Here is a 14,713-nt window from a genome sequence, read left to right as displayed (position 1 = left end):
GTTTTTTATCACTTGTAATTTTCTGCTCATTACATGGCATCTTCTTTTTCTGCTGTGAAGGTCATCAGCCATCACAGTGCTGGGAACAAATTTCTTGAAATGGGAAGGACTGTAGTTGTATTTCATACTGTGTTTGTATGTCATCTTAGAACTGAAAGCGAACAGTCTCCCCAATACACTGTGAAATAACTGAACGGTTTATCAGTGAGCTGGATATTTACTGAATTCCTCATAAGCTTCAGCAGCACATGAAGCAACTGTTTTGTGATTCTTGCGCAAAAGTTTTGAATTTCTTTCTGAATGTATAAAGTCTTTGGAATTCATGATCTGTAACTGAAGGATCACTGTGGATCACTGTCATCCTGCTTAAAGCTACATTTCCTGCAACTCATAGTTTTAGCTCAAACTCTACCATTATAACAGTTTTATGGGTTTCCTTAGGGGGCAACCGGTGCTGATGTTTGTATGTATTCCTAGTGCTTGCAAAAAAAGAGTTCAAGATATTGTACATTAGTTTGGTACCTGTATTGTGTAAGAACCCTGCAGCTCATAGAATGAGTATAAACTTCCTTTAATTTTTTTTGTACTAGAAGTTTGAAATCTACTTGCATTTATCATGTGGTGCAGCAGTATCATTGTGATTAAATCCATCCAAAACTGTGTCTTGATGCAGTTGCGTCTTCAAAAATATTTAATGTTTTTAATCTAGTTTCATTCTTTGAATTTGTCTAATCAGTCAACAGGTCCATTAAGTTAGAATGACTTGTATCAGATACTGCTGTTGCTTTTGTGTAAAGAAAATGAAGATAAATTATGGTTTTTGAAAGTCTCTTTTTGTTCTTAAATAGTAGAAAGTGAGCAGAGTCCAGTGTCAGGTTTTAGACAATATTTGAAGTTTCTTGCAAAACTAGCAATGAACCCTGTGGTTATCTAGGAAGGGATGTATCTTTACCTCAGAGGAGCTGCCTGGCATATCCTTTGGAGTTCAAGGATTTACCTTCTTTAATTCAACCTATTTATTATGTAGATGTGAGGAACAAAACTATTTTCCTATGATAAAGTAGGTCGGATTAATTTGCTTCCTCAGAAAAAGTTATGTTTCTAGACAACTGCAAAACAAAATAAACTGTATGAAGTTGCTTAAATATGCTATAAAAACAAATTAGAAAACACCTTTTTACTACAAAAAAAAAAAAAAAGAATAAGCTGAAATATGAAGAAGGTAATTCACCACTTCTTTTCCCTCTCATTTTAGGGTACAGTCAATGGTGTGCTGCTAGTGACGCCAAATAATATAATGTTTGATCCTCATAAAATGGATCCTCTGGTCCAAGAGAACGGCTGTGAAGAGTATGGCATCATGTGTCCAATGGAAGAAGTGATGTCAGCTGCTCTGTATAAGGAAATTGTGGACAGCAAAATTAAGGATTCATTAACCATGTAAGATAGAATAGTATTTATAAGGCTTTGAGTAAATATGAACTGTAGCCATGTTGCTGACCATACAAAACTAGCGAAGCCACATTTTTTTTCTGTTGATTTCCTTTTCAAGAACGCCAAAAATGGGCTTGGAAAGACCCTTGAGAAAGCTTGCTTTACATTAAATTCTCACATTCTATACACTATTTAGAATAAATGCTCTTCTATGTGCGTGGATTCTAATTCCCTCCAGTAGTCTCTCTTACAAATCAGGCCATGTAGCAAGAGGTATCAGACCACTTCTCTGCCCCATCCCCCCTATGAAAACAGTAAAAGATGCATTTGTTTCTTTGATAATCTAAAAACTAATCTACAGAATGGAAAAGTCCAACTGAAACAGGTTTGGGTACAAATCTTTGCTTGCCATTTTCCACTTGCTTCTCAAACTAGCTTCACAAACTCTTGTTGCTGTGATAAATGGTTGTATGAATTATTTTTAGAGGTTTGTGTATATTTTTTATGACCTTAGGCCCTTATCGGCTAGGGGAGGAACTGCGTGTTGACCTTTAGGTATAGGCTGGTTTGGGTTGAACAGAGTGAATGTGAGTTGTTGAGCTTTGGTCGTGGGTGTTTAGCATGGCAGGCGTTTAAAACTGCCTTTAAACAGCATTATGAAAAAATCTTGGTTCCACTTTGTCTGTTGCCTAATTTTTATACTGTCCTCAGAAATAGGAATTCTGACATTAAAGCCAAAAAGTATATAAAAAAAAAAATTAAAAATCATGACACCTTTACTTATCACATCCCATAAAACACAGACATTTGCAGACTACCTTGACCATCTAACTGCGGGGAAGTTGAATCCTTTAACCAAGGTAGAGTTGTCTCCACATGTGAGAGAATAAAGCTGTTTGCCTGATGTACAGCTCTAAAAAATGCAACCATTTTAACTCATGTGTAAAGATACTCAGTAACTCTGAAAAATGCCCTTTTCAGTTCTTGCAGGTGATTTGCTAAGCACATCTTTCTTCATGGTCTTAAATATCTGGACACCTAGAAGAAATAAGTTGTGTCTTATCATTTTTAAATTCAGTTTCATCAGAGACCTGGTAGCAAACTGTTATCTTGGCATGGTCTTGTTTGCTGCCTGAAGACCAACTAGTGTGTGCATTCCTATAGTAGTACCTTTAGGGCTTTTGATATAGAATAATAATGCCTTCAGCATGATTGCTTTCTGGAAGTTTATTTTCCAGATTGTTTTAATAAGTTGCTCATAGTTCCTACTTCAACTGAGATATATAGTACAGGTGATGAAATTATGAAAATTAAATTACTCTTTTTAATCTATGTCTTGGAATCATAATATTGCAGTTGCAAAACAAGTCTTTTTTTGTAGCATATTTAGTTTCTTAATGGCTCAATGTTGATTTGCAAATGTGCTTTGTGTGCCCTGTTGATTTTTGTGCTCTCATAGCACATGCATTTTCTGTTTTGTGGTTTGTTTATAATATAAATGCATATGGAATGAGAAAATGTCTGACATTAAAAGATCACATTCAGAGCCCTGTATGTCAAATTTGATATGTCTTTCATGCAAACTTTGTAAACTATTAATTGGAACATTAATATCTAAAGTTTTTTTCAGTCCCAGCACTTCTGTGCTTTAACCTCATCAGTATTTGAGGCATGTTTTTAAATTTTGGGGAAAATAAGTTTCAAATTTCTTAAGTCTATAACCAGAATTCCAACAATTACAGCTACATCTGACAAAACCTCTGTGTCTCAAGATATTTGAGACTTAAATAATGTTTTCACACTATTTGTTTTTCTCTAAATATTCCACTGTTTTAATTAACCCCCTTCTCTTCTCCCCATTTTACCAACTGTCAAACCTGTTTAAACTTGGAAAAACCATCTGAATACTGAAAATCTGTTTCCATTATATCAATACCCTTATCACAAAACCAGTGGATTCTTTGGTTCTTAAAAGTGCGGTTTCATGTTGTATGGTTTCTGTATACAAGCCACAATCTTTGCTGAACCTGGAAAAAATATATCTGAAAACTTAGATATTTTACAGATTTCATGAACCATAGGTTGTGCTTGTCCAAGAACACCTATTACCAGCACAATCCTGATAAATAAAGGAAATGACCCAGTCTAATAGGTGATAAATCCTAAACTGTAATCCACATGCAAAATTACATCAGCAGAAGCTTAGTATCAGCTTTTAGTTAACACTTGGGTGAGAGGGTGCAGATGCTTTGCAAACATCCTGAATTTTAGCAGTGTCTCAGTAATGTCAGTGATGTGACCTAATTGAGTGAAAAGTTTTGTAGAAGTGTGGCATGGATTTATCCTTCTTACAGATAGGAGATGAAGGTACAAACTTCTTGAGAGCATTTGCTACTGGGTGATGGAAGATGTAATGTGGTTATGGTAGGAAGGGAGTTGGTATTGAGAACTGTGGTCAAAAGTATATTTAAATATGAGACATTTTTAACAAAGTTTGTGTACTGCTCAGTTTTTTGGCAACACTGGGAAAGCTTGAGTCCTGTAGATATAGTTGAGCGTGCTCACAGTTCCCCTGTAGTTCTCTCCTTCTAAAACTCATAGAATTTCTAATTAGCTTATTTTGAAAGGCAGGTTTGAATAAGATTACTTCCTTGGGGAAATTAAGTTCTAATATCATGCTTGCTTTTTTCTTACACTATTTATCAACATTTGATGTCTGCTCTCTTAATTTTTCAGTTGTACCAAGTAGCTGGAAATTTAGTTTGCCTAACAATGGTATCCTCAGAGTTAGGTACCTGATTGGTGAAGACACAAATCTCAAGTATTTCTCATGTGCAGGATGGTAAAAATCTATGTTGATGGTTCCTGTTGCTCTGCATTGACTGGCTTAGATGGTTAAAGTTAGATCAGATGATTTCTGCTGTTCATTTCTTACCAGTGAGTGAAGCATCAACTTCATAATAGAATGGGATAGAACTACACAATTGTACTTACCTCTTTGGTGGACGAAGCTCAAGGTTGTGGAGGCTTTCTACCCATAGAGATTATGGCTGTGTGTAGCTTTTTGGGTGTTTTTCCTCCTGTTTTTTTTTTTTTTTGCTTTTACACTGTAAGCATCTCAGACAGTCTTGTTGGTTTCATAGGAGAACTTTTCCTTGCAAAAGTAATGTAATGGAGTTGGAAAGTCCTAACTATGTCATGCTGGCAAAGGTCTGCCATAAGCTTATCACTACATATTTTATGCTTTTTTCTTATTATTGATTCTCTGGATTAAGTTTTAGTAGTTTGTTTGGGTTTTGTTTGGTGTGTGTTTTTTGGGGGATTTTTGGGTTTTTATTGGTTGGTTGGTTTTTGTTTGTAGTTTGTTTTTGTTTTTTGTGTTTTGTATTTTTTTTTAAGAGCACCTTTTCTTTATGAAGTTTTGTTAGTGAAAATAAAAAAGAGCTTGATGTAAAAGGCACCTGCTATAATAGTGTTCTTATTTGCTCAACAGAGATGTGGAACAGCTGTCTGTAAGGGAACTTTGCCATTCCAAGAAGGCTGCCAAGAGTAATACAGATGAAATGGATTCCAGGATCCAGGATCCAGGCAACGACAGTGCGAGTACTGCCCCGAGGAGTACAGAGGAGTCTCTGTCAGAAGATGTCTTCACAGAATCAGAGCTCTCTCCAATACGTGAAGAACTTGTTTCCTCAGATGAGCTTCGACAAGACAAATCTTCTGGAGCATCATCAGAATCTGTCCAAACAATAAACCAGACTAGCACTGAATGTTTAACAATCATTTCAGACTCAAATGAAGCTGGCAGTGACTTAAAACCCAGTGATGAAAGGGCTGTAAATGTTAAACAGTTAGGTACCCACAGCTTAGGTTCAGGACGTGCTGAAATGTCTGTAAGTGGGGGACAGGAACCTAGTGAAAATACTGCGGGTGTCCTCCAGCAGTCTTTGCAAGGATCACACAGTAGTGAACAGCATGACAAAGAGGCAGAAGTGGGCGAGCATCAAGATTCCTTACTAGGAGAGGAGCCAGAAGGAGAGAGGAAGGTGGGAGAGGAATGTCCACGTTGTGAAGATATCACAGACTCTCAAGAGAAAGAGACAACTAGCAAAGAAAAAGAAGTGAGAGAGCGAACGCAAGACTCTGAGACAGAAGTTGAAGAACTTCGCAAGCTTTGGAAGACCCACACTATGCAACAAACCAAACAACAACGAGAAAACATGCAACAAAATTCACAAAAAGAAATTATTCAGAAAACTGCAGCTGCAGGAGATGGACAGTTAGAAGGTGAGTCAGTATCTATGGGTACAGTGTTAGCTTTCAGATTTACAATGTGTCTTCCTCCAGCTCATCAGAATTTTTGTTGGTTTTTATTCTGCAGAACACGTCTCCATATATTGCTTCTATTTTAGTGCCTTGAAGTATACTTCGGTTATGTCTTATATAAATCAGTGGGGAAAATATTTCTCAGGAAACTAGAAAAAAGGATACTTTTTTACTGTCATTTTTTCCTCATAATTCCAATTATCATATTAAAACACAATGTTTTTGTAGGGGAGATTTAAATGAGCCTATAAAATTATATCTGTGGTGCAGTGGTCACTGTGGAGCTCAAAATTAAAAATGTTCCTTAGCAGTCAGCTCGCTGTCACTTAAATTTTGATCCCACTGTCCACGTGTATGAATGAATTTCAGGGAATTAATTTCATCTTATTTGTAGCATGTCTGCTTTGTGGTTTAGGTTTATCATGGGAGTATCAAACACTGGAGGCTTAACAGTGTTTGATACTTTCAGAACTTTGTTTCACTTGCATCTTTCATACTTTATGCTGACTAGAGCAAGGTTGAGCATGCAAAAAGCATTTCTCAGGATAAATATGAGCTAGATGGTAAGAAACTAATGGGGAACAATTAGGCTTATTTCTTGATTACCTTCACGCCTCTGCAAAGGTCTGGCCCTAGGATTATTAGTTGGAGGTTATCTTGAAAGTCCGTTGAAGTTACTTAATTGCGATAAAAAAGTTCTGTCTTTTAAAGTAACTTTAAATATATTTCTGTATGTATTTGATTTTGCTTTTAAAAATATTCATAAATAAACTAGTTGCTTTAATTGTGCAATATTTTGGGGGCTAGAAAGAAAATGTATCCATAATAATGTCACAAACTAATAGGTTATATGTGAAGTGCGTTTTAAGGTCAAATTGTTTCTGTTGATAATTAAAAGTTAAGACTGTATTGACTAGAGAGGTATATTCTTTGACTGGCAGAAATCAATCTTAACTTCAGTGTGTTTGTGTTTTGTGGGTTTTTTTGATGGGGTTTTATTTGTGTGGGGTTTGTTTGGTTTCTCCTGTTAAGGAAGTAACTGAACTTGGAAATTTGAAGCAGATTAATAGTTGCATTATTCTGTGATAAATTTGGCTTTTATGCCATACGTATGAGAGGAAATTCTCTGGTTAAAATGTCATCTAGCAGTGGTTGCTGGTTCTGACATTTAAAAAACACACGCACAAGTGTTCTTTTTCTCAACTACTGCTTTTCTTGCAGTTGAATATATTTTGTTATCATTGACACTGCAGGTTTTTTTACACAAGATGATCTGTACAGTCACAGCATATACATATATCATAATAAAATGTGTACATACAGTTAGAGGGGTGCTGGCTAGAAACCTTCTGCATATGGTGGTAAAGCCTCACTGAAGGTTGTGGGGTAAAATAGAAAGATCGCTGTAATAAAAGAAGCACAGGTTACTTTTTGGAGATTCGTGCCAATGACCTCAGTGCAAATTCAGTTAGAATTACTGTATATTTCTTAATCAGGCATGTTGTATTAGTAGAATGCAAATAAAACAGTATGTTATGAATTAATATTTCTCTATCTAAATAGATTTGATTACGCTTCTACTGGCTTTGCCTACAGACAAGTTTAAATAGAGCCAAGGTAAAAGCAAAGATGTATTGCTTAACTCTCGAAGGTCACCAAAGACTGAATATGACAGACCTATTAACAGTAGGTCACTAAAAAAGACTAGGACATTAAAAAATTGAAACACTCTGAACACTATCTAATGTCCTGTCTGTTGGACTAAAACTCCGAAGTAATCATACGATGAGTTTTGTATCATTAAATTACATGGATAGGTCTTTTATCTCCCATTAGCAAGGTCTTAGTTGAATTTCCTCTCTTTTGTGGGAGTTTTGAGCATCTAGGTTTTGGGGGACTACTATTTGTTGATCTTCACAGAGATCAGATGTTTCTGAGTTTAGAATTAATGTTTTATTTGCTCTGAATGTTGAACAGGTGATACAATGAAAGCTGAAAACTATTTAATAGTCTGGAATAGCTTAAAAGGCCTTGGATTTCTTTTTTTTTTTTTTTTTTATATTAACTAGGACTCATTCTCTTCTATTTTTATTGGATTGCAATAAAAACCAGATATAGTTGATACTTTGGAGAAATTATAATGATCTACGGTGTGTGTGTGTAAAAACAAGCGGAAATCTCTTTAAAGATACCATGTCTGTTTGCTGCTTAGCTGGATATTGGCCAAGATGAAAAGTGAAAAAGTGCATGATGCACAATATCTATTACCAGAGTCTTTTTTTCTGATGAATTCTGCATCAAATATACAAAAATGTATAGGAGAACACACCAAAAAAAAGGACACCTATTTAAATCTGGAGCAGGACTAGGTTGTTTGGTTTTATTCCTGCTAGCTGGAATGAAATCTCACTGGTTTTTCTTTAAGGTATGGTAGAAATCCCACTTCTCTGAGCCCAATGTCAGAGAAGTTCTAAACGGCCACATCTGAAGGACCAAAATCCCAATATCTTAAAATTTTAAGAATACTTCTCTAACACTTCCACAAAGTTAATATTCCAGTCCTGTGGAACAATTTTTTTTGTTAATTTTGGATTATTTTGCTTTGTTTGTTTCGGGTGGTTGTAGGGTTTGGGGTGGTTTTGTGTGTGTATGTGGTTTGGTTTTGGTTTGTTGTTTATTTTTTCTTGACAACTTAACCTTGAGCTCATGGGTTTATAATATACTTCCAAATCATGGCTATGATGACTGTTTTACCATACTGTATACTGCAGGTATAATTCTAAAATATTGTAACTGAAAATCGGGAAGCGCACATTTCAATATTTACTGAAAACAATTCTTTTGTGGAACAATGCTATTCTAAACTTCACAGTGAATATCTGATTGAGTACAGATGTTTATAGATCAAGAAGGTGATGTTTTCTGTGCTTAGTCTGTAGTCTCATATAGATATTGAAGGAGAACTTCAGCTGTAAAGAATGGTAAGTGTCCTAGAAAAGTGGAACATGTCTGTGTGTGCATGTAACACCAGAGATAGGCTAAATCTTTTCTTGTTGTATCTGATCATAAGAACTCTTAAATTTGTTTTCCTTCCTTGCTTTAAAAAGTCTCTTGTGGCTAGAACTCATGTTCTAGCATTTATGTAATTAATGTATTAAATAAACAAGTTTGAGGAGTCTTTTTCCTTTACCTTGTGCTGACTTCACAATCCAGACTTGGAGGCTATTCATAGAATTCTGTTAGTTCCATTGAATATACTACCTGGAGGGTACAACAGCATCCAGTATGGTTCATCCTGAAGTGGTGCTCATACCTTTGAAGTGTTTGATGTAGCTAACAAATTAAAATTAATCTCAATCCTCTGTTAGTAGTGCCAGAACTTTTCTTTTTTAAATGAAAAGTAACTAATGAACAGCTTTGACATCTGTGAATCAGGCCTAAGTATTTTAGTGCTGTATCTTTTGCGTGTTTATGGAATATCTTTTTAACAGTGGGGGGTTGTCTGATTCAGTGTAGAGAGATCGGCATTTACAATACCTTCTGAAATACTTTCAAGCATGGGTGATGTCTGTGATAATGCGATCTAGAGTTGGAAGCAGAAATTAATGTTAGAATTATTCCAATGTGTTGTACTCTGAAGTTAATTCTGCTGATGCAATTTACTTAAGGAAAAAAAGATAGGTAATTCTTACTACCTATGTTACCTCATCTCCTATTGTTTGTTTTTTATGCACACCTATGTCCTACATACTTGTATTGCTCAATACCAGATTAGCTAATTTTTTTAACCTCTTTTGTACATTGTAGATAGCTTACTTTTTCTTTACTAATAGGTTCTTCTCTTACGAAAGAAAAAAGGCGACATCGATCTCACAAGTTTCTGCGTCTCAGGGTTGGAAAACCCATGAGAAAAACATTTGTTTCACAAGCAAGTGCATCAATGCAACAGTATGCACAGAGAGATAAAAAACATGAGTACTGGTTTGCTGTTCCACAAGAAAGGTAAGCAGGGAGACACTAAAAAAACATTTTCCAATGGGTCTTTGAGCGCTTTTTTTTATTATTATTCAAAATTTTTCAGTGACTGTGTCTATAAAGCAGCACAAAAAAAGGGGTAAACTACTGGTGGATATTGATGATTGGCTTAATACTGGAGTACCCATTACTGTACTGAAGTTTTACTGATTTACTTGAGTTACTTGCTGGTTCAGCCAATAGTTTTTCATGATATTGTTTAAGCTTGTGTTTGTAGCAAGTAAATATTAAAGCAAAATTCAAGTAAGTGTTGTCTGGTGAAGGAAGTGAGTTCTGCAACAAAGTTTTTATTGTCATTACCTATGCCTCCCATTATTTGGAAGCTTTCTGAAAATGCTCTTTGCTTCTCGAGCTCTGAGTTCAGAAGAGCTAGCTGGGGTTCTTTTGTCTTATCTTTGTATATGAAACATAAAACTTTTACAGGAAACATATCTACCAGAAAAATACCTAAATTTGTTGCGGTGATTCAGAGATGTGAGATATCCTTGCTCACTCACTGGTGAAATCTTGAATTCTTAAATGATCTTTGGTGCTAGGAAACTGGGACTTACTTTCATGTTGAATGTGATTTTGGGGGGTATTGGAGATTATTATATCTTTGTCAGAAGAGGGGGGCAGAAAGAAAAACAGCAACAAAAAACTATCAGCTGTCATCTTTTATAAATACCTGCACACAATGATCAAGTCACTTTTCCATCTTTTCTTTTGAGCTGAATGGCATAGAATGTCCAGTTGGGTCACTGCAGTTGAGGACAGATATGGATCAATTGGAGAGAGTCCAGAGGAAAGCAGCAAGACTAATTAATGCCTAGAAAGTGTAACATATAAAGAAAATTAGAAGTAAGTGGGGTTCTTTAATCTAAAGGAGAAAAGGTTGATTACAAACATAAAATAATTTCATACTTAAAGTTGGCTGCAACAAGAAGGGCAGTTGTCTTTTTTCATGTCCACTGTGAATGGAGATGTATAATGGACTGAAATGACATCAAAATATTTGTATTTTTTGACAGGGAGAATTGAGACTATGCTAGCACATCACTAACCTGCTTTTAAACATCACCCCAGCTGCCCCTAATGGTGGAGATTATGCAATTTCTTGAGACAAATGTCTGTCACACTGATGCTGGTATAGCTAATCCTGTCTGGGCAAGCTGACCTCTTGTGATTACAGTCAAGTTAAATTTTCTTGTTCTATTCATGTCATATTCAATTTGAAAACAGATACACGTTTCTTGTACATCAATGATGTCAAAGTCAGCTGATTAAAATGAATACTATCTCTTTGGTTCGTTTTCTAATGTGGCAGAGCAAGTACTTACCTTCAGCATGAAGCATAATTTATCACCTATTTCAGAAGAATTAGTTCTTAGTTCACAATCTGTATCTGATCTCCTTGGAAATTATTATACCAATGAAGTGGTTTTCTCTCTGACTGCATGGGGAATTAGTAATCTGTTCTTTATCCATCCAGTGTATGTCCTGTGTTTTTATACACAAAAATCTGTATGGGGTGGTAGTGGGATGTTTGTTTACTTAATTCATTGTTAACCTTGCTGAATGCTACTCTGCAGAGGTCAAAATATTTAGTGTCAACCTAGTTGTCTTTTTCACCTAGTGATAAGAAAGAGAAAAATGTAGATATCTGACAAATCTGCATCGTTTCAGTGTTCTTAATCTCAAATGAGCCAGTTTGGAAAGAGTGTGTTAGTGTTCCTTAAATGTTTTTTACTCTACCTGCTGTAACTATACACAGTTTCAAATTCTTAAAAAGTTAAAATCAGGGGTTGGTTTGTTTTTATTTTCTACTTGTAAACTTTTAAAAACAGATACCTTGTTCAGTGCATGAGGAGTCTGCAGCTTCTTGTTCTGACTTTGTCATAAAATAAATCTAGCCTTATGCATCTGAAATGTTTTATTCTCTCTTACTGCCAGGGAAAGATTTCTGTTTTGTTTTTCCCTTTCATCAGTGTTATCCAGGAACCTTAATTTTAACACGGGTAACTCTGAATAACTGACCCTGTTCAGACACTGTTACTACATGCTTGTGTGTTCCATTCTTTCAGATGTAGAGGCACATGAAAATTATAGATGCAGTTTTGAGAGACCTTGCTCTGTATCTCTTGCTGTTCTTCCAGTATCCCAGTTTTCAGGGATTTAGTAAGGAAAGGGGGAGAGAAAAATGCAAATACTGTTCTTCATGTGCTAATCTAGTATGCAGATTAACCATAGCAAATATCTTTGAAGAGGGACATAAGGAATATTCACTCTTGGTGACCAGGGCCATAAAGCTCTAGCTCTGAAGCTGGCTTTCCCATGGTGAAGAGATACTAGTGGGTTCACTGCATGCTCCATCTATCTGTGCACTTACAGAAATTGTTTAAGCAGCATAGACAGACATCTGTTAGGGCTGTAAATAATTTTCTTCTGGGAATTTGGGCATTTTGTTCTTCCAGACTGGAGAACCATACCATTTGTGGCAGGTAACTTATAAGTAGGTAACTTTGAATCTTGGTATTTACGGCAGTACTACAGTTGAAGTGTTCTGTAGTTCATGACCTGTCTGTATTATATGCACACTTCCAGTCTTATTTCCTCATATCTGTAGCAATTCTCACAGTCTGTATAACTTTGGTTGCATGTCTTGGGAGTGTTCAGCTGTTTTTCAAGGGTAGGGAAAAAAGACATGCTGGCATTTTAAAATTTCATTTTATTTTTTATCTCTTTTTACATAAAAAAAACCTAGTGTTATATTTTAGAAGTTATATCAGTTGTAAGCAGAGGTTTGCAACAGGACAGAAGTGGTTGAAGGACTGTACTTGTATATGAAAATACAGCAACTCAATTGCCAACTCCCTGTTTCTCCTCCGGTGTCAGTTTCATACAATTAAAGAAAGAAAATACTAACTAACTTTTTTCAAATATCTCTAACATCTAGTAAAACATGAAATAGTAAGTATTTTCATTTGAACCTTAAATACTTTATAATTATTAAGGCATGATCCAAAGGGTCACCAACTTACCTTATTTTTATTTTCCGTGTCTTTACTCGACTTCTCTAGGACAGATCACTTGTATGTCTTCTTCATCCAGTGGAGTCCAGAGATATATGCAGAAGATACTGGGGAATCTCTTCGGGAACCTGGATTTATAGTGGTAAAAAAGAAGGAAGAACCTGAAACTAGTGAAGAATCTGCTATTGAAGATGCTGCTAAAGAGTGGGAGGTAAGGAAGAGCAGTGTAAAAAGATTTGTTTTGTTTTAATACTTTCATAGGAATATAATTAAAATAGTGTTAAATGACTTCCAATAAGAAAAACAAAACAATGGGCTTTATTAGTCTGCATACTATGATCATGACTGTTTAATTTATGCCATCCTAATGCTTTGCTCTAACATTAATTCAGGGCAACATTTCACAATTACAAGTCATTTTTGTATGGAGCGAATTGTAACTTAAATCTCAGAGTTGAAAGAAATGTGGGGGAACAGCAAAGAAGTTGCAACTTTGAAGCAGACTGTTTCCAGTCATTTAATGTGTCAGTTTTCAGATATTTATTATTCCTGTGTCTAGATCATTGAATTCATATTGGTAAGTCTCAAAACAGGGATGAGGCAGTAAAAAAGGAAAATTAATTTAATAATGCCATGTTTTTCCAATAAACCAGTAATTAACTTCTCAGTTATAACTTCTTCATGCATTAAGATGCTGTTGTATGGGTTTTAGTAATATACTGTAACGGGAACTCTCTCTTTTGGTTTTTTTTATAACAAACATGTTTCTCTCATGTGAATCTGTGTCCACTGTGTTTCTATGGACACATCTTTACATGTCTACACGGTTTTGTTTTGTAGTCTACATACAGCTAAAGCACTTGTAGTCTTGTGCATTCAAGTGTCAGTCAAAAGTTTGATTCTCATCATATATATTGTAGAAGTATCCCATCAGTGCTATTTAACTTGAGTCTCAGGGCGGCAATTGCCATCTCTGACTGTAAGACTGGTAATATATTTTTCTTGTTTAGTGCCCCCTGCCCTGCAATGGAGCATGTTGAAATCTCTGTACTTGTGTTTTATGTAGAGCGTGAAAAAAAAGAAGTTAAAAGCTGCAATAGTCTAATTGCAGGTAATAGTTTTCTTAGCTTCAAAACTTCAAATCATAGTAGGACTCTGACTTCAACCTTGGCTGAAGTATTAGGCTGTGGTTACAAAATGCTATCTCTGCAGTTTAGTGATTTTTTTCCATGGAGCATTTTTGCTTTGAGACATTGAAATTAGTATCACAAAAGCATGTAATTCAGATCTTTGTATTTACAGCATATATGTTACTCGACTGTTGTTACTAGCACTGTATTTTGGTGTTGACTTTTGCTCAGAGCTCTTACAAGTATTTGATGTTTTAAAACTTGCCTTTTCAGAACACAGGGATCAGTGGCAAGTGATCAGTGTTTTGGTTTAAGGCACAGTATGTCTCTTCTAATGAGCTCTTCAGTAACTTTGCACCTTAATGTAATTACATAAAAATTTCTACAGAAAATAGTCCAAAAAAGTTTTCTACAGGATTAAGTATTGTAACTTTTTAGGAGTTACCTCTGAAGTTAGTCAAGGTAGTCCTTTTCCTACATGTATTGAAATCTGTGAGTTATTTACTACAGAATGAGGTTATGCCTTAAGCCTTTACTTAAGTCTCCTCTAGAAACAATTGTAGAAAACATTTTTAAAATATTGTTATTTCCATATGTGGTGTTTGAAAATCTCATACGATTATAAAATTATATATTCTGGATTTAGCAGCCAGTGTGATTAGTGAGATCGGTAACTTTTTAAAAAGGTGTTATGCAAGTACAAGAAATATGCTCATGTCATCTTAGTGTGCATTTTAACCTGAGTAATGTGACTTCTTATGACTGACTTCTAGCACA

General features: G+C 35.4%; 1 protein-coding gene across 9 annotated transcripts in view; it reads left to right on the top strand.

Moving 5' to 3' along the window:
* The window catches only part of OXR1 (oxidation resistance 1), a 275,216-nt gene that overhangs the window by 228,286 nt on the left and 32,217 nt on the right, over positions 1 to 14,713 (top strand). For all 9 annotated transcript variants that reach the window (XM_065832703.2, XM_071803861.1, XM_071803860.1 and 6 more), the window contains 4 exons: positions 1,256 to 1,440; positions 4,928 to 5,721; positions 9,594 to 9,762; positions 12,855 to 13,017. In XM_065832703.2, coding sequence (XP_065688775.1) covers positions 1,256 to 1,440; positions 4,928 to 5,721; positions 9,594 to 9,762; positions 12,855 to 13,017 — 1,311 coding nt within the window. The remainder of the gene's footprint in view (positions 1 to 1,255; positions 1,441 to 4,927; positions 5,722 to 9,593; positions 9,763 to 12,854; positions 13,018 to 14,713) is intronic.

The sequence above is a fragment of the Patagioenas fasciata genome, chromosome 2 (genome assembly GCF_037038585.1).
Source record: "Patagioenas fasciata isolate bPatFas1 chromosome 2, bPatFas1.hap1, whole genome shotgun sequence".
NCBI lineage: Eukaryota > Metazoa > Chordata > Aves > Columbiformes > Columbidae > Patagioenas > Patagioenas fasciata.
The sequence above is the reverse complement of the archived record's forward strand: the minus strand, read 5'-3'. Positions and strand labels throughout refer to the sequence as shown.